At 33.3% G+C, this 19,986-nt stretch overlaps 2 protein-coding genes across 2 annotated transcripts; one reads left to right on the top strand and one right to left on the bottom strand.

Moving 5' to 3' along the window:
* Positions 1–1,402: 1,402 nt before the first annotated feature.
* Positions 1,403–9,704, bottom strand: LOC132720202 (coiled-coil domain-containing protein 137-like). Its single transcript, XM_060704263.1, has 7 exons — positions 9,545–9,704; positions 5,416–5,603; positions 4,206–4,363; positions 3,629–3,702; positions 2,986–3,071; positions 2,286–2,374; positions 1,403–1,788 (listed from the first exon to the last, which is right to left on the bottom strand). The coding sequence occupies exons 1-7, from the start codon at positions 9,619–9,621 to the stop codon at positions 1,549–1,551; spliced, it is 912 nt and encodes a 303-aa protein (XP_060560246.1). The 5' UTR covers positions 9,622–9,704; the 3' UTR covers positions 1,403–1,548.
* Positions 9,705–11,963: 2,259 nt separating this feature from the next.
* LOC132720201 (TGF-beta-activated kinase 1 and MAP3K7-binding protein 1-like) lies at positions 11,964–19,632 on the top strand. Its single transcript, XM_060704262.1, has 7 exons — positions 11,964–12,124; positions 14,350–14,489; positions 14,790–14,940; positions 15,132–15,218; positions 15,707–15,845; positions 16,635–16,863; positions 17,221–19,632. The coding sequence occupies exons 1-7, from the start codon at positions 12,065–12,067 to the stop codon at positions 18,101–18,103; spliced, it is 1,689 nt and encodes a 562-aa protein (XP_060560245.1). The 5' UTR covers positions 11,964–12,064; the 3' UTR covers positions 18,104–19,632.
* The last annotated feature ends 354 nt before the right edge of the window (positions 19,633–19,986 follow it).

The following is a 19,986-nucleotide window of genomic DNA, read 5'->3' as shown; positions in this document are numbered from 1 at the left end:
AAATGATCACCATATTGAAACAACGTGTCGCGTGCAATTTGGGTCGCTACTTTGAAAGTCAAGGTCACAGCATGACCTTGCAGTAAAATCGTGTCCGGCCTATAACTTTGTTATTTGAAGTCGGATTTTACAACTATTTCACATAAATGATCACCATATTGAGACGATGTGTCGCTCGCAACATGATCACCGTAGTCGGACGTGTTGCCCGCAACATTTGGGGAGCTACCTTGAAGGTCAGGGTCACAGCATGACCTTGCAGCAAAATTGTGTCCGGCCCATAACTTTGTTATTTGAAGTCAGATTTTTTTTCACTTTTTCACAGAAATGATCACCATATTGAGACGATGTGTCGCTCGCAACATTTGGGTCCCTACCGTGAAGGTCAAGGTCACAGCATGACCTTGCAGCAAAATTGTGTGCGGCCCATTACTTCATTATTTGAAGTCGGATTTTACAACTATTTCACATAAATAATCACAATATGGTGATGATGTGTCGAGCGCAACATTTGGGTCGCTACCTTAGGTTAAGGTCACAGCATGACCTTGCAGCAAAATTGTGTCTGGCCCATTACTTCATTATTTGAAGACGGATTTTACAACTATTTCACAATAATAATCACCATATTAAGACGATGTGTCGAGTGCAACATTTGGGTCGCTACCTTGAACGTCAAGGTCACAGCATGACCTTGCAGCAAAATCATGTCCGGCCCATAACTTCGTTATTTGAAGTCGGATTCTACAACTATTTCACAGAAATGATCACCATATTGAGACACGTGTCACGCGCACAGTAGGGTTGCTACCTTGAAGGGCAAGGTCACAGCATGACCTTGCAGGAAATCATTCCGACCCATAATTTTGTTATTGTGGGTCGGATTTTACATCTATTTCACAGAAATGACCACCATATTGAGACGACTTGTCACACGCAAGTCGGTAGTTTGATCTCATTGAGTAGAAGTGCAGTGCAAAGAACAGTAACTCTGCCTTGCCTAAGTTTGGAATTATCACATTTTGAACTTTGTCTGCGACATAATTCTCAAAACTACAAAAAATATACTTTAGACTTCAGACTTCCAAACCGCTATTATAAAAATTTCATTCTCCAAGAATCATTACAAAATCTCATTTCTTTTGTTGAAAATGCATGTAAATGTTTATGTTAATTTTTGTGAATGAGGCCATTTGAACACTTAATTTAGAAACAGCGAACCCAAATGGGCGCAAAATGTCAAATGTTTGAGAAAAATGTTCAGCAAGACTGGGACAAGAACACAGGTTAATCAAAATACAATTTTTGTAGTACTTGGGATTTGTTGATTAGATATTTTTGTTCATTGTATATACGTTCTATGAATAATATGGGCATACGAAAGAGTAAGATAATTTCCAAGAAGCTTTTCTATTACTGCCAAGTTCATTATTTTTTCTAAATCTACATGTTGTCATGTATAATAGAATTTATTTTTCAAATTTGTTTCACAATCAATTTTACATCAAAATTTCATGGACTTAGTTGAAAACAAGTTATTGCACAGTATCACCTAGGCTGCTTTATTTTCTTATCTTTCATTTTTCTGTACAAATCAATAGCTTTTTGTCTTTCAAAGTCTGTAATTTGTTTCTGACATGGTGATAGATATTTTCTTTTCAATGTCTGCCCAGCTTGCCTCTGTGCCTGAGATTTAGGTCGGATCTTAATTACACTGTCCGACTTCTCTTTAGAATTGTCATCACCTTTCTCCATCATGTCTTTAAGAAGAAGTGAACGTTTTCCAGGCTGTAAAACAAAAATTTGTTTAAATATTTTGGGTTTCAAAAAGTAATAAACTTAAAAAAATATTATGATACGTTTACTGTAAACAAGTAATCATCATACCTGATTATGCCAGCAAGATCAACTTTTTTTTTATTTTCAAGAAAGTGGATACAGTCATATTTTAACCATTACACCCATAAATTTGTATACATGTAATGATATTGGAACAATCCATAATTGGCTTTGGGACTTCAGAACTTTTAGGAATCTTTTTTTATTTTTTAAATTTGTAACACAATAATGCAAATGCATCAGAACAAATGGCATCCACATGCTATTCAAACTCATGAAAAAGATATCAAGAAGGACAGACAACCATGTTTATTTGCCCTGAAATTTTTCTCATAACTTTTAAAAACTTTACCACTAAGTCACCATACTTATTCTTACGAAGATTTGTGTGAAACAAAATGAAAACATTTTCTTTGGAATACAGATTTTCTCTTCATTTTACTTACCCGTGGTTTGTCATTGTCAACATCTGCTTTTCTTGGTTTAGCTGTTAGAGATGGGGGAGCCATGGCAACCTCACCAAATGCAACCTCATCTATTGTAATACACAATATATATAAAGTACATAAAAATCACCAACAAAATGGTTTTAAACAAAATAGTCTAAATTGTAATAAAGTAATCAATTAATGAATATAAACAAGAGCTGAAAACTTTGTAAGTTAAGAGCCATGGTCAGTGACATATAATTATGACCCTGAAAATATGCATCAAGAATTTAAAATGAAAAAGATAGAACTGTAAACCTTAACCAGAAATATTCTAATTTTACAAAGGATAATCATTCAGTAAATGTCCATGCCCATGTTACGGGGTCTTGTTATATGGCCCAAGGAAAAATAAAGATGTTTGTGCAAGTATTATGTAAATGCATACTCCAATGACGACTAGAGTAGAATTCTTTAGCCAAGCTATAATTAACTGTGGTTGAAAACAGTCTATGTTTAAAGTTAAACATATGTTATAGAATATTCAAGATAACTTCATAAAACAGGTACATGTAATATTTCTGTCCTATATTTTGATAAATCAAAATATTATTTTAACAATGTTAATTCACACACAATACTTTATATATCAGATTCAAACATTACCCATCAGTTTGGGCATTGCCTTGTGGCAAACTTTCTCCTGAATTAAATATACCTTTGAATGCAGAAAAGTCCATGAATTTTTCTTGTTTCTTTTCCTTTACCATCTGTACCTTTTTCTTTTTCCTTTCTTTGTCTTTCCTGTAAAAATCAATCCACTAAAAGTGTAAAGTCTGCTCAGACTGCATGCAATAGAGATGCAAAGACTGTCCCTAGCATTCAAAGACTGTCCCTAGCATTCAAAGACTGTCCCTTACATTCAAAGACTGTCCCTAGCATTCAAATATTGTCCCTAACATTCAAATATTGTCCCTAGCATTCAAATATTGTCCCTAGTATTCAAATATTGCCTCTAGCATTCAAATATTGTCCCTAGCATTCAAATATTGTCCCTAGCATTCAAATATTGTCCCTAGCATTCAAAGACTGGTAAAAAATCATTAATACCACTACACCAGCCCTGTAAAGAAATCACACATCAAATATCATCCTATCATCCTGTTAGTTAATATTTTTTTTTAATCAATATTATTAAGTCATCAAATTATTACACAAAAGCAATATCTGATGAAATATTCATGTAAATTTAGAAACAGTTAAAAAGGAAACAGACATTCTGACTGATGCCCCCCCCCCCCCCCCCCCCCCCCCCCCCCCCCCCCCCCCCCAGTAAGTCTACAAAAAAGCAAGTAACTTACTCTCTTTTTCTTTCACTCGATTTCTTTCTGACCTGAGATTCTGCTGTATTACTGTTGTTGTCTGGAATCTCCATCTTAAAAACATCACAAGAATAATTATATGATACATTTTTGTATAACTTAAAATTAATTCAGCTAAAAATTCTACTGCAGTATCAGAGGTAAAATAGAAAGATCACAAAAGATCTCTATCATTTACAAAAAGGCCTATATCACTAAGAGTAGGGCCTTAGGATAAATCAAGCAGCACTTAGTGGCAAATGATCAATGTCAAGAACATGTACTTTTATCATATATGTCTGTCTCTTATTTCTTTACTAATTTAAGGAAAGCATGTTTATCAATGCTAAAAATATTTTGGAAGAGCCTCAAATGCACCTACATTTTGTATTTATTTGAAAATAACTAAAAGAAATATGCTCCAAACCTTGTAATTTCTTAGTTTTTGAAGACTTAACTTTTAGAATCACTTTTTAGCTTGTGTGACCTGATTATATATTATATCAGAGTAACTTATATAACAACTGAGTATTATTTACTAAGGTTTGCTTAAAAGAAAAAAACAAACAAAGCAGACCTGATATTTTTCTTCCATCTGTTGTTTCATGATCACTCTATGTGTTTCTAGTTCTACACGCCGTATGAAATCCCTATCTTTTTCACGTTTACCTTGAACAAACCTTGGTATTGGTGCCATAGGCTTTGTTACACCTCTCTCCATTTTGAATGTATTCTCTGAAAAGATGTTAAGATTACAAAGAACAAAAACCTACAGAAACATTTACTAAAATTGCTGAATTTATGTAATGTGATTCGCAAGTTGCTTTTAATTTTTGAAAAGTCTGAAGTTAAAGTGATTCCAGTATTAAAAGGGATTTCAGCATCAAAATGCAAAACTGGGCTACCAGTATAGTGTCTGATTAGACTACATTGGCCAATCACTTAATGCCAGCAGGCAAAACAGATACCCGGTACATGTAAATATTTCTAGCAGACCAATGATTGGTGGTGATACATAAATTAAGAACAATTTATTTAAAGTCTATAAAATATATACCCCTATTTGTATATCTGGAATGAACTTCTCAAGCATTAAAGTTTGAATGTGTACAGTAATAGATTAGGAAATTTGAATAACGAGCTTAACAAGAGCTGTCAGAGGACAGCGATGCTGGACTATTCGAAACAGTTGTCACAAGGGTGTTTCATTGAGTATAATAAGGCTTACCTACATGAATACATAAAATTGTCCAAAAAGGTACATAGGCTTGTTATTAAGATCATGTTATGCCAATCATGTTAGATAATCACAGAGAACAAGTGTGTGAAGTTTCAATCCATTCCCTACAGTAGTTATGGAGATACCAGCTTACACGCAAAAACTTAACCAAGAATTTTTAATTTGAAAAAGGGACATAAATATGCAAAAAAGCAAATCAGAGTTATGGGACTTGTACCAATCATGTGGGACTTGTGCCAATCATGTGAGATAATCAGAAAGAACAGGTGTGTGAAGTTTCAATCCATTCCATTCAGTGGTTATTGACATACCAGCTTACACGCAAAAACTTTACCACAGGGACGCCGACAAATGGGTGACTGCATTAGCTCGATTATTTTGCAAATAATCAAGCTAAAAATTGAGCAGCAAATATCAGGCTAAATGGAAAGCAGGCTGATTTTGCTCCCTTAACTTATGGTTGCATTTACATATTATGTCTATTAGAGTTCAAAGCTTTTATATGCAGTAAACAAATATATAATCAAATCATCAAACTTAAGTGTACCTGCTGCTTTTTTGAATTTCTTTTTCTTATTTTTCTTCTTCCTTGTTTGTTCACTATTTTGGACGTCAGACCGACTCTTCATGATTGTTTTTAGCTTATTAGGTATATCTTGTCTATCTAGATCTTCATCATTTACAGGTAGATTATAGAGCTTATTCCTTTTACCTCCAATTGCCAAGTCTGTATCTCTATAACAATATAAAATACACATATTATATACTTTATTCCTAACAAAAATTTTGTTTGATAAGAAGGTCATAAAAAACTGCACTTTGTATTCATAAAAGTAAAATTTATATAAATAGCTTTACAATATTCCTTATATCAAGATTAAATCAAAATACTTTCAGAACATGATACATACATACAGAGAAGAAATAGTGATATTACATAGTTAAAATATGTATAAACCTGTTGACATGGGTGTATGCTTTTTCTGAGACTTTTCAAGAATTGTTTTATTGATTAAGATTTTTTCAAAATAATAATAAAGCCAAGAACGAGGATCTTAATTTCAATAACATATAATAAAAGCTAGCGTTTTCTTAACATTGAATTTCTTGAAGATTTTTTAAACTTTTAACTTCAAAACTATTTTCAATGGTCATTTCCTGGTTTGCTGAGAGGTGACAGTGGTCAAATGGGGATGAACTGGATCTAAGACGGCATAGCTTTAGATTCTTATGTGATTTTACATAATAAGGGTGAAGTGCAATTGTACACTTCTTTATGCAATAAACTAAAGACTTGGTTTGGTGAAGCCTCACTAGAGGCCATATTTGGCAGGAGCAATCACACTGAAAGGTGTGAAGATGAGAAACTTTCTTCTGTCAGTGCTGATAGTTGTGAAGTTGGTTGTCTCAAGATAACTCTTCTTTGACTTTGAAAACTGAGTTGGAGGCTATTGTGGAAGTTGAAAATAAGTTTGAAAAGGCTTTCATGGTTGAATAAGTTAAGGTGAAAGGGTAGCTGTAAAAGTTTATAAAATGCTTGTATGTGGTTTTAGACAACAAGGTTGGGTTGAAATCATGTTTATTCTGTGTTGTCCTTTAAATCCCCAAGGGAGAAAAAGAATTGGATTGAATATTATGTAGGATATCAATCTTAGGACAGTCAGATTGTAATCAAGGTGTTTGGATCCAAGGTGCCATGTACATGTAGGAAATCAACTTGATGGAAATGACTTGTAGCCGGAATAAGTCTTAATTAGGAACTTAGCCTCTTATTATTACCAGTTAGTAATGATGGGGTAAGAGTGGCTGCAGGAAAGTGTTTTTTACCCTGAAACACTCATAAAAGAAGCACATTATGATAATCTTTGAAAGACTAATGGTAAAATAAGTTAAATTAATTGTAAAACAAGAGTGCCATGATGGCCCTGAAGTCGCTCACCTGTATATAGGCCCCTGAAGCAGAGCCAGTTTAAACCCCAGGGCTTTTATTTGAACAAACTTGGTAGACAACCATTAAAAGATGTTTCATGCTAAACATCTAAGGTCTACATGTAGCTCGTTGGGTTTTTCAAAAGAAGATTTTTAAAGTTTTTTCTTTAAACATATAGTTAAAAACAATGACACCCCTGGGGCAGGGCCAGTTTTGACCCCAGGGCTTTTATTTGACACTTACTAGAAAATGTTTCATGCTTAATATCTAAACTCTAGCTATTCGGGTTTTTTCAAAGAAGATTTTTAAGTCTTTGCTATACACATATAAAGAAAATCAATGTCCCCCAGAGCGGGGCCAATTTTGACCCCAGGGCTTTTATTTGAACAAACATTGTAGACACTCACTAGAAGATGCTTCATGCTTAATATCTAAACTCTAGCTATTTGAGTTTTTTCAAAGAAGATTTTTTAAGTTTTTGCTATACATATAATTATAAGGAAAATAAATAACCCCCGGGGTGGGGCCAATTTTGACCCCAGGCTTTTATTTGAACAAACTTTGTAGACACTCACAAGAAGATGTTTCATGCTTAGTATCTAATCTCTAGCTATTTGTTTTTTTTTCAAAGATTTTTTAAGTTTTTGCTATATACCAGGGCTCGAATTTAACACTCACAAACTCGCAAAATGCTAGTTGAAAAATGATTTTGCGAGTTAGATTTATGACTACTCGCAATTTTTTGCGAGTTGAAGAAAAAACGGAATACGCTTGTCAGCAAAATCCGAAATATAAATGGGGCGTAATATTTGCAGGTAGCTGAGTTATAAACTATGCGTGCACTTGCTGTCCTGTTTACATTTTCTATACCTTAACCTCGCTTAAAAAAGTACACAAATTTAAAACCAGTCCAAATGTCATTTTTGTCCGTGTAAATCAAGCGTGATCGGAATAAAATGTCTAAACGAAAAATAACGAACTTCTTCCCACTTACTGAAGCAAATGTGTCTTCCGATAACAATACTCTGAGTGCAGAAGATGATTCACAGTTTATCAAAAGAAAGACAATCAGGCCTTCAGTTAAAACGGTTAAAAATTGGGAGAAAGAACTGCACGTCAGTCTTACATACGAACTCGATGACGATGGAAATGTTGCCAAAATATTTTGCGCCGATTGTTGTGCGCATAATCCAGACCAGACATCGTCGGTATGGCGACAATATTGCATTATTATTTTTTTTACATGTAGATTGACATTTGATAAGAATCCCTGTCCCCTAAATCAAGTTTTTGAGTAGAAAGTTACGTTGCTGATTCGTACCCAGGGCAGTTCGAACTTGTCCAAATAAATTACAATTTTAAACAATTTTGGAATTAAAAAATCATTGTCGTAAAAAGTGCTAGTTTTTGCTAGTTAAAAATTTGTCCACTAGCAAAAAAATGCTAGTGGCCAAAAAAGTTAAATTCGAGCCCTGATATACACACAAAAGGGCCAATTTTGACCCAAGGGCTTTTATTAGAACAAACTTGGTAGACATCCATTAGAACATGTTTCATGCTAAATATCTTATCTCTAGCTCTTTGGATTCTTTAAAAGAAGATTTTTAAGTTTTTACTCTATGTATGACCCCAGGGCTTTTATTTGAACAAACTTGGTAGACACCCATTAGAAGATGTTTCATGCTAAATATCTTAGCTCTAGCTCTTTGGGTTATTTAAAAGAAGATTTTTTAAGTTTTTACTATATGCATATAGGGAAAATCAAAGACCCTCTGGGGCGGGGCCAATTTTGACCCCAGGGCTTCTATTTGAACAAACTTGGTAGACACTCACTAGAAGATGTTTCATGTCAAATATCTAAGCTCTAGCTCTTTTGGATTTTTAGAAGAAGATATTTAAAGTTTTTTCTTTTGGTTGCCATGGCAACCAGAGTTCTGCATGGAATGGAATTCTTTGAACAACTTTGTTAAGGCTTCACACAAGGAACATCCCTGTGAAGTTTCATTATGCAGCCTTATGGTTTCAGAGGAGATGTCGTTTTAAAAGTGTGAACGGACAACGGACGATGGACGAAGAGTGATCCTAATATATAGCTCACCCTGAGCATATGCTCAGGTGAGCTAAAAATAAGGAACCTTGGGAACAAACCCTAAAGGTGTAAGCTCCTCATTATCTAGGAATCATCTTAGTTGTAATGAGTTATTGTCTCCTTAGTGGTAAATATGTTTTAAAAGGCCCTAGAGTCCAGTCTGCAGGAAACTTCAGAACTGAGATGTTTGGTAACAAAAATAGTCACCATCTGATCAGAAGAGGATTAGCTTCCATGTAGACAAGCATATGATATTGTGGGTTAGTTATTTGTTGAGGTTTTTTACAAACTCTATTTCTTTTGTGTTGTCATTTAAAATGCCTTTGTTGAATGCATATAGTTACTAGTCCTTTGTTAATTGTGTTATCAAATCAGAATTAGCTTATGTTATCTTATTATTGTTTTGTTTATGTACATTTAATGTACTGATATTTTATGTAATTGTATGCCTGAGAAGGCCCATGATTGGTAATAAAACATTATTCTATTCTATTCTATTCTATAGCGTCTGGTCAATTAAGTTTACTTCCATGTTGTAGGGGTTCACCACATATGCAGTTCTCAGTCTCTTCTGTAAAGTTTTAATTTTTTTTTCAAGAATTAAGTTTTTAATCACTGGATATATCGTGTTCTTGTTAGTCGCTTAAAATTGCATACTTTTCCTTCTGTGTATCAAACGTCTTCTTTATTTTCTTATGCTTTCTGCTCTTTTGCGGCTTGCCAAGTTTTCCCATTTTTCAATAATTTGTGTCAATTCCACATGTGTTTGTTTTCTTTCGCTATTATTTTTTTCCGGTTAATTAGCGAAAGGCTTTTTTATTCGAAAAGAGTTAAGTATCGAAAGCTAAAAAAGCACAAAAAAGCAACGAAGATACTTATATTCCCTAAAAATCTTAAAAAGAGAGGTAACTGTCAGTCAGTCAGTCAGTCCGTCCGCCCGTCCGTCTGTCCGTTCGTTCGTTCGTTAGTTAGTTAGTAAGTCAGTTTGTTTGTTTCTTAATTAGTTAGTTTGTTTGTTTCTTAGATTGTTTGTTTGTTTGCCTGTTTGTTTGCCTATTTGTTTGTTTCTTTATTCTTTATCTGTTTATTTATTTGATAGTTTGATGATAGTTTTTGTTAATATCAGACATGACTTTAACCATTTTATCAAATTCATACAGTATTGAAGTTAATTTTTCATAAAAAAAATGCATTACAGTGTAAGGCTACATTAAGACTTGTAAGTGCCTGGGAGTGGGAATATATAATAAAATTCAAAACATCGTCAAATATAAACAAAGTAAATATATGGAAAAAATAATTTTGAGATTTTGTGCTACAACAAATTGACTTTGATACATTTATAATTTTGTTTTGACAGAGTTTCAAATTTGCATGAAAATCACATGCATGTTTTTATGTTGTTTTTTTTTAACTAATTGCTTGAGTCAGAAAGATCAACATTAAACATATGTAAAAAATAAAGAAAAGAGCATATTTACACTTACAGTCGAAATATACGTGACAAAATTTAACACATTATGTAAAAATTTGCTACATGTCACATTAAACTATTAGCTATATGACTTGTTTCTTTAATTGGGTAATAAACATTAACAAGTGATTTATGTAATCTAGCTCGAGTTTATGTGAAAGGTTGCTATATAGATATATAGAGAGTAGCAAATATATTAATGCGAGAACATACACAGACTGTTCCTTTTTCTCTATGAAAATTACGACTTGATATATTTAGATTTGTTTCCAATATGCAGTCATAAAAACTATTTTTTTTTTAAAAATTCCATGTGCCCGGATGAGCTTAAACATACTCTTGCAAATCTGTAAGAAAAAATTAATTCTTGTGTGAAATAAAGATATATTATTTTGTATTCAGACACTCGATATATACATATTAAATTTAGGGAATTCAATTTATTGGCGCCTTTTGCATTTCCTATTATTGCAATGACTTCAGTCTGATAAATTCAAATGGTTATGACATTACACCATGGTAGATATAGATATCATCGAAGTTTGGCCAATTAATGATATAAGAGGAACCTAAATCGGTTAGAAAAGTGGGAGTTAGATTGGGCTATGGAATACATTGTGTATAACCCTTCCAAGTGTCAAATTATCCACGTAACAAAAAGGAAACATCATATCCCACACAATACTACCTTCATGGAGTCAAATTAGAATCGGTTACCTTAGCTAAATACCTAGACAAAGATATATCAGAAAAACTTACATGGATGCCCACATAAACAGGACATCCAAGAAAGCAAACCAAACCTTAGGATTCCTAAGCCGAAACATAAAGGTTAAATCCCAATCCACGAAGTCAATTGCTTACCAGACGTTAGTCAGACCCCAGCTTGAATATGGTTCCGAAGTATGGTCTCCCCACACCAAAATACAAAAAGATCAAATTGAAAATGTCCAAAGAAGAGCAGCCAAATGGATCAAGCTAGATTATGGCGGGACCTCTAGACATTCTTCACTGCCTTAGGTTTCGAAAATTGGAACTCAAACGTATAGATGCTATCCCCTGTATTATAGGTTATTCACAGCAACTTTAGACTATTATAAATTCTCCTTCTTTCCTAGGACGGTAAACTACTGGACCACCTACCCCCTGCAGTTGCCCTAGCTACTCCCTACCCCAGAGCAGTCCAGTGCAGCCATGGCTTGCATTGAACATGTCTCGCCCTAGTTTTCCAGCCTCCTGTATTTTAACATGTTTAATATTCTTCTTTTATCCTGTTTTTAAACAACTCTTTTTAACTTTGTTGCGAATTTTATGCCTAGACATGTCTACATTCGAGTGAGGGGTTTGTCATTAATGGAAGATAGGTAGATAGATTTATAGTCCATGGGTCTTGGTTTAATCGATCCTGTCTAAGAGATATCTTTAGGTAGTTATCTCCACTTTATGCTTTGAAATATCAGTACAGTAATTTGTGTTGCTGATAACATAAGTGACGTGATCGTCCGCCTTTTTAATATCACTGCCCAATATAAGTTGTGTAACGAACAATAGTCGTTTCGTTTAAATAGCTATTTTCGTTTTATTTATTAAAATTTCATTGCGCATGCTCAGATTTATTAATGGCTGCGCCCATAGGAGGAAGAAATATTTTTAATAAAATTGCTGCAGAAATAACTTAACAAGAAACATAAACACTTAGAATAATGTCTAAAGGAAGAGTGGCAAATGGATCCGTCAATACACCAAACAGACTTGACTTGCAGGTTCTTTCTGTTCTATTGAAAGAGATTTTATTGAAATATTGGTCTTGATTTTGGCTAGACTTTAGGATCTGTCCCCAAATTATATGATTTTACCCAATATTATTTCACCAATATCTATGTTTCTCTACAAAATCATCCAGATTATTGCTTGGGTTTAGGTTAATGTTATGGCATAGGGTTAGGATTTTAAAACCTGGATTTTGCTGCGTAACCATGTCAGGAACCAGATATACCGACCACCACAGATATATAAACAACGGATAGGAAACTCCGAAAATAGAGGAGAGTCTGATTCAGACCCACAATCCTTTGCGCGCTTCGGTGATAATTGGGCTTTCCTGCTATTCTCTGATTTTCACGCTATCTTAACGATTGCCTTGGCTAAATCCGTGAATTATTGCTTTCATTGCCGACATGGATTTTCCTCGGAGAAATATTTGTGTGGAAAAGTGTGTTTTGTATGTTTTAGAATAAATAACTATTGCTTCTGATATAAGTAAAAAATGTTTAGTCTTTTTTGTTGATGTACCTCCGGGAATTCAATATGGCGGTATTTTGGCTACTTTAACCCAGGATGCATCAAATCTCGCAAAATCTCACGACATAAGATAACGTGCGGGAACACAATTCCGCCGATACTGACTTTAACTGTGTGACGTCACAGTCTCTTCTCCATCTTATATTTAGCTCCATGCTACCACCTACCAAACTCTCTGCAAGCCAAAAAATATTTATATGAATAAAATCATTTAAAAAATAATTATTATTGATATATTACAGATAAAGAAAAAAATCCAGCTTACTGGTCATCTGCAGGGCTTTCGTTAATGGAAGTCTGGGAGTCATTTACTCCTGAAATTTGGCCTGTGGCTTACAAATGTCATTCTTATTCTTCTTTATCTATATAGTGTGACTTCCAAATTTAGAGATTTTGTTGTCTCTGACTTCCAAATTTTGGAACTTAGTGGAAGCCTTGTCATCTGTACATACTAGATCTATATATATCTTATCCTAGTATACATACTTGTTCCTGACCTTGCTTCACGCTGTACATCTGTGGTTACCCCTGATAAATGCTCTTGGTGCAACGCAAAGGGCCAACCTTTTATAGTCATCACTATGAACTTGGTGCTCAAACACCCTAGTGCCCTTCCTCGTTGTCACTGCTTTCTCTATTAGGGCTACTCCTCTCTACTTTAGTCAGGACATAAGCAGCTGTTTGTAGAATGTGAGAGTATCTTAACTCCCTAACACATTGTGGTAGTAGTTTGACCTAGAATCTGCCTTTATGTACAGAAACAGCACTTGATATTTACCTGCTAGTGTGTCCTTGGTAAGGAGCTGCCTGGCCAAGCTCCAAATCTTCTGGGCCTCTCCATCACATGCACATACCAAGTGGTTTGAAGTCACAATTAATACCTTCTATAGGAATTTGTGTTAGTTTGGCCTGATACATACTCAGCAGGGGTCAACTTGGCCAATATTTATATTACTGATAATAAAAACATCACTATTTTCATTCAGTATTTATGAAATAATATACATCACACATTTATGATTTATCAAGGAATGTAATGAAATGTATGTATGTGTATTTGTAAACATAAATTTACTGTGGGGTCTGTCACTATGTGTTGTAACCTAAGGTATGTTTCTTTCATACATTTTTATATAAAATTGCCAGTTTAACGGAACAAATATATTTCATATCAATACAATAGTCGTCACAAAGTTTCACACAATTACAGACGAAGCACAGAATCTATATGTTGAACTTGATAGCTTTTTAATAGTAGGCTGAGCTGACTGACCTGTTCTGAGTTGATTAAGGGTCACTTTGACCCTTTACCTTGTATAGTTTTACAGGCTGAAACATTAAACTAGGCTATATCTGAGCTATTGGTGTAGCCATAGATCCATATAATTTAAAGTTAAATGCATATTATTGTAGCTGTTACCAATGATCGCAGTGATAAGTCATGACAATCAGACTATTAGACATGAAAATATGTGTGTTTGGTAATTCTTTTGTATTGGTTTGTTACATGTGGAGACAAAAATCATTTTGAATACCATTTGAATATGTCATTCTCTGAGTAACATAATTATAGTAAAAAAAATCACAAGAATTACGAATAAATTTTCACTCAGAAAGTTGTTTTTGTTTGCTATTTAATTATTTATGCTATCAGATCATTCATTGTGAATAAATTGTTCTTTTTTAGGCAGAGCCAACACCATGCTGGACAGATGATCTGCCAGTGTGCCATCATTCTGGTGTAGGTTTCTCAACTAATCAGATATACAGAGAAGATGGCAATAGAAGAGAAGAACATGAATTTGAGGACAAAAACTTCCACTTCAGGTAACACTGTAACATATAATCATATACAAATGTATCATAATTATGTCAACATTTTTATACATTATCATATATTTTGTTTCACAAAATATTATGCATTATTTAATGGCATGTATCATACAGTTACTACACAGTTGAACTTATTTATCAGGAACCGGTTTGGTATTATTTGACAAGAAATAGTGAAATCTGTGGAGTAATCTTAGATACCTTTTAAAAAAAATAAACTGTCAGGAGAGTTTGGCTATCTGTATTTATTTGTGGTTATCTAGTAATTGATGCATCTACATTTCTCTTTTCCAGTCAGGATGGTGTATGTTTATATGGTGTATTTGATGGACATGATGGATCTCGTGCTTCCAACTTTGCTGCTCAGAGGATGCCAGCCGAGCTGTTATTAGGTCAGCTATCAGGAAAAACAACAGATGAAGAAATTAAAGAAGTGCTATACCAGGTAACTTGTATTTTATAAATCTTTTTTATCTCACAAATGACAATTTCTTTGGCGCTATGACAAGTTATTTTCGTTTTTCACTATGCTAAAAGGAAAGTCAAAAATAAAAGTATTCAAGCTTTCTAAATTTAGGCTAATTTTGTATAGCAAAGGTGCAATATGTAAAATGATAAATATGATGCATATTTCAGGCATTTGTTGAGGTAGAGAAAAGTTTTTTTGAATCAATAGATGAGCAGTTGGTTGCCAGGACAACATTACAATTACAGCTTCCTGAGGTATGATTCATTGTTAGATTATACTTAAATTACATATTTTATCGATAAGGGATCAAAGTCAGTATAACGTTTACTTTGCTTGAGTAACGAATGTACAAAACAGATGCCATACAATGATATTGTTATAACTAATCAAATGGGAAAATAGTAATTAAATATGATGAGATTCTAAGTTGCAGTGTCTTTTTACAAAAAAACAAACAACAGAAAAAAGTGGAATCCCTAAAAATGCCTAGCCTCAATAATTATTTTTCATTGATAATTGATGAATTAATAAAAACTTACATATTTATCATTTTTCTGCAAAGAGATAAAATCATACTTGTTTTGGATTAAAATTATCATAAACAGTTTGAGAAACATGAAGCATGAACCTGAAACGTGAAGCATCCCTCCTTGTATTCTGTTCAATAAATAACATGAAACTTAACTAAAACTTTTCCATCATTGATATTTTTACTTAATTGTACAATAATTATATAATACAGGGGATAAGTTACCATGAGGCTTGCCAGCAGTATCCCGACATTATCAGTAAACTTCATGCTCTTGACAAGGAAATCTCTGGTGGTACTACTGGAACAGTCGTGCTTATATACAATAATAAACTTTATGTTGCCAATGTTGGTGAGTTCATACTTAGTGATTTCATTGTCCTAAATTGCTATGAAGTACTAAAAACCAAAATGCATATATGACATGAGAATGTCTAGTCTATTTAAACAAAAAAAAATATTTATTCTATTTTGATTGAGATATCAACTTCCTTATCCATAGGTTGTAATTAAAGGGACTCCACTGAGGTTTTTTTGACATGGCGGGACTGGAAATAATTTTTTGAGATTATTACTCCATTTAATGAAGATCTATACAAATAACTAATGTGCAAAATTTTAGAACATTAGCTCGCTCCGTTTTTCCAGAAAAATTATTATATTAGTGAAAATTGACCCAAAATTGAAAAGCGTTTAAACGCTTTTCACTCAAATCAGACTGAGAGTAGCACAAACATACAATTTTCAATGCATTTGTTGTATATTTCCTAGTAATATTTTATTTATATTTCTGTTTTAAGTGCTCATGTTGATCTGTATGAAAAAATAAATTTTTATATTTTTAGCCTTACAAACCTCAGTGGAGTTCCTTTAAGAATTTTAAGATGATTTTTGGTTTTATTTTATAATTTGAATAGAATTTTTATGTGTGTGAATAATTCTTCAAAGTTTTGGTTGCTATAGGTTCATAATGTCAGTAAAGTGGCTATATCATTGTATTAACATTCAAGCACAAAGGTGTATTTGTTTGTCTATCAGAATAATTCTTCAAAGTTTTGGTTGTTATATATCAGTAAGGTGGTTATATCATTGTATTGATATACAAGTACAAGGAAAATTGTTTTTATCAACCATATTACAGGTGACACAAGAGCATTGTTGGTACAAACAGATGCTGGTGGAATCATGAGTGTACGACAACTTACAGTAGATCACACCATAGATTCTGAACAGGAACAAGTACGACTTCGTACACTAGGACTTGATGTTGACAAACTATTCCAGTTGAGGAAAATTGGAACCTCAGATTGTACAAGATGTATAGGAGACTTTCATACAAAGGGTGGATATAAAGATATTGATATACTTAGGTAGGAATATCATTTCATAATGAAAATACATTGTTTCAGAATAAATTAAATTGTTTGAATAATTTTTGTAATAAGATATCAGTTATTCCAGTGTTAAAAATTCTTGTTTTTTGAATAGACTACAATTAATGATTTATTAGTTAAAATAAGCTTACTGTTAGTTAAATAAGCTTACTGGCTAAAGATATTCCTCTATTATTATAAAATTTTATATTTTTACTGATATGATTCGAATGAAAATATAAAGAAAATGAGTACAATCCTGCACTTTGATTTATATACCATATTTTTTGAGCCATGAATTATTTAGAATATTATACAAAAGGTTTAACTCTGTATGTATTTTGTGTATTTTAGCCAAGCAGTGAGAGAACCTGTGATAGCAGAGCCCCATGTATCAGATGGTTACCCTATAGACAGTTGTAGCAGTTTCTTGTTGATCATGTCAGATGGTTTATATCATGCACTACAAGATGCTACAGAAACAGCCAGGGTGAATACTGAAGTTGCCCAGATGGTTGCAGTAGAGTTTAATGTTCAGTCCACGCTGAATGGTGTGGCACAAGCTTGTGTTGATAAAGTTGTTAGAATACATCATGATAGTTTCATGATGGGAACACCTGATGTGAAAGCAAGGTGTCATAAAAGAGGGGATATTACACTGCTGGTCAGGAACTTTAATTACATATTGCCAAATGCCATAGGTACACCAACTGGTGGTAGCCGGTTTTTACCTGTATCAGTGCCTTATTATCCATCTACACGCCCTGCTGTACCGCCATCTATCTCAATACCAGATTCAACTCCTTTGACATTTGGAAACGAAGGTATTCAAGATGAGGCTACTACTCCAGTTGCTTCAGATCCGAGTCCGTCTAGAAGTCCGGGAGAAAGTAGTCTCCTTGACACAAATCGTGAACAAACACGAGACTCTCAGGCCAGTACAGAGACATACAGTACAACAAACTCTACACAAAGTAGTGAGGAAACTAGATTTCCTAGTCGCTTTTATAAACGTGAAAAACTAATCCTAGATGAGAATGGACGTGTCGAAGCATACGTTGATTTCTCTGATTTTTATCGTGCAATTGAAGCAATGACAGAGTCACAGAGAGAAACTTTAAATAACGAGACTAAACCTAAATCTGGTTATGAAACAATAGTTGAGGAACCTACAGGTGCTGCTTCAAGTCCTACTGTTGCCTCACAACCATTGCCTGGAACATCTACTGATACTTGAACAGTCATTATGTCATCTTTAGTACCGATACTTGAACAGAAGTCATTATGTTATCTTTAGTTTACTCCGACTGCTTATTCATGCTTTACATATCTATGTAAAGGCAGATATATACTGGTACTGTGTACTGTACTGTTCTGTAAGGCAACTGGCAAAATGTTTAGTGACACATTGTCAGTGTCATTAAAGAACATAATACATGTATTATTTTGTGTTTTTATAACATAACTTTGTATTAGAATCAGTTGTTAAGCTTAAAAGCATTTTCAATATTAATTTTTTTAACTTTTTTAAGCTGTGAAATATTGCTTTTTTAAGCTGTTATAAGTTGTTTTTTTTATATGTAATTTATAAGCAATAGATTATATTCAAGAGAGTAAATAGTTCTGTAATATAAATGATATACTGAAACAAAAAAGAAACTTTCTCCAAGTTTGAATGTAGATATGTTAGTACAGTTTTTCAATCCTTTTGAAACTCGATTTTTACGTTGAATAAACATATTGGGCTTTTATACAGGGATTAGTTGACCGATTTTGCAAACAAAACGAGTTTTACAAGCTACTACATGTATATAAGTGTGTACATCTAAGTGGTACCCTTGAACAACTGGCACATACTTTGGGAAAGTTTTTTTGGTTCAGTATATATGCATTTGCAAAAGTAAGAGTGATTAATGGCTGAAACTTGTGATACATGAAAGAATTAATAAATTAATTTCAAACTTGAAAGAAGCAAGATCTTGTTATAAAAATATTTAACAGAAAATGTTCAGAAACTTTTTTTTCTCTAAAATTAAGTCTCTATTAAAATTACAAAAGATAAGTTGTTTCATTCACAGCAACTCTCAGGTTTTAAAAGGTTATAAGGATTTGAGAGGTCTAACTTTTGTTGCACCACAATACACGAGTAATTTAATGTCATTCATTTATAGTTATTATTGTTACAAAAGTACTTTGTTCCAACTTTTTTTTAATTACATATAATAATTTTCAATAGTGTGACGGGTGAAAATTAAAGAACTATTTTAACATTGTAATAAATCTGTTTTTAACAATGAGAGATATCGAGTGGCTAAATGAGTTGAAGTTGAATAAAATATAATGCAAGCCTTTGGGGAGCACAATATTGTTTTGTTCAACTCTTTCAGTATTGAATACATGAATATGATATTCTATTAATCACATACCTAAATAAAACAGTTTAGTTAAAAGAAAAATCTTTTTTACATCAACACACCGATAACGTAACCATAACATTAGCAAGCTTTTTGCTGTGTTTGTATGACGCTTATAAATATGTCCCATTGCGTTGTTATTGCACTATTATTGTGTGATTGTTTCATTGAATGGCTTATTAAACTCCTGCACCATAGTTTATGTGATATTAGTAGATAACCCCAGTGTTTTTCTTATGTTTTAATAATAAAGATATAAACTATGAATTAGACTTACATGTGAGAACGCGAGACGTTTTATAATAAATCTTATATAACAAAGAATATTAAACAAGCAATTAAGTCATTTCTTTGACAAGCATCTTGTTTTGAAATTTACCCAAATTGGTTATAAATCTTCAGATGAAATGTCTTGCATTGTTTTCAATAGAAAAACAAATTTTCAAACAAAAATTAAAGAACCATAAATTGTAAGGTTGTCTTGTGGTGGTGTGGCCCAGTTGTTAATATGTCAGACTAGAAATCCAAGGATTGCTGGCTGTGTGGGTTCAAATCCTGTCAGGAGCCAAGCGGTTGTTTCCTTGAGCAAGAAACTTCACACTCATTGCAAAGTACTGGTTAGTTCCAGGAATGGATTCGAGAGTGTTCATTAAGCTTATAGCTTTCAACACAAACTATAATATACTTATCCATATATAATCAATGA

This window comes from Ruditapes philippinarum, unplaced genomic scaffold (genome assembly GCF_026571515.1).
Source record: "Ruditapes philippinarum isolate M1 unplaced genomic scaffold, ASM2657151v2 ctg812_1_1_1_1, whole genome shotgun sequence".
Taxonomy (NCBI): Eukaryota; Metazoa; Mollusca; class Bivalvia; order Venerida; family Veneridae; genus Ruditapes; species Ruditapes philippinarum.
This window is presented reverse-complemented; position numbering and strand designations above follow the sequence as displayed.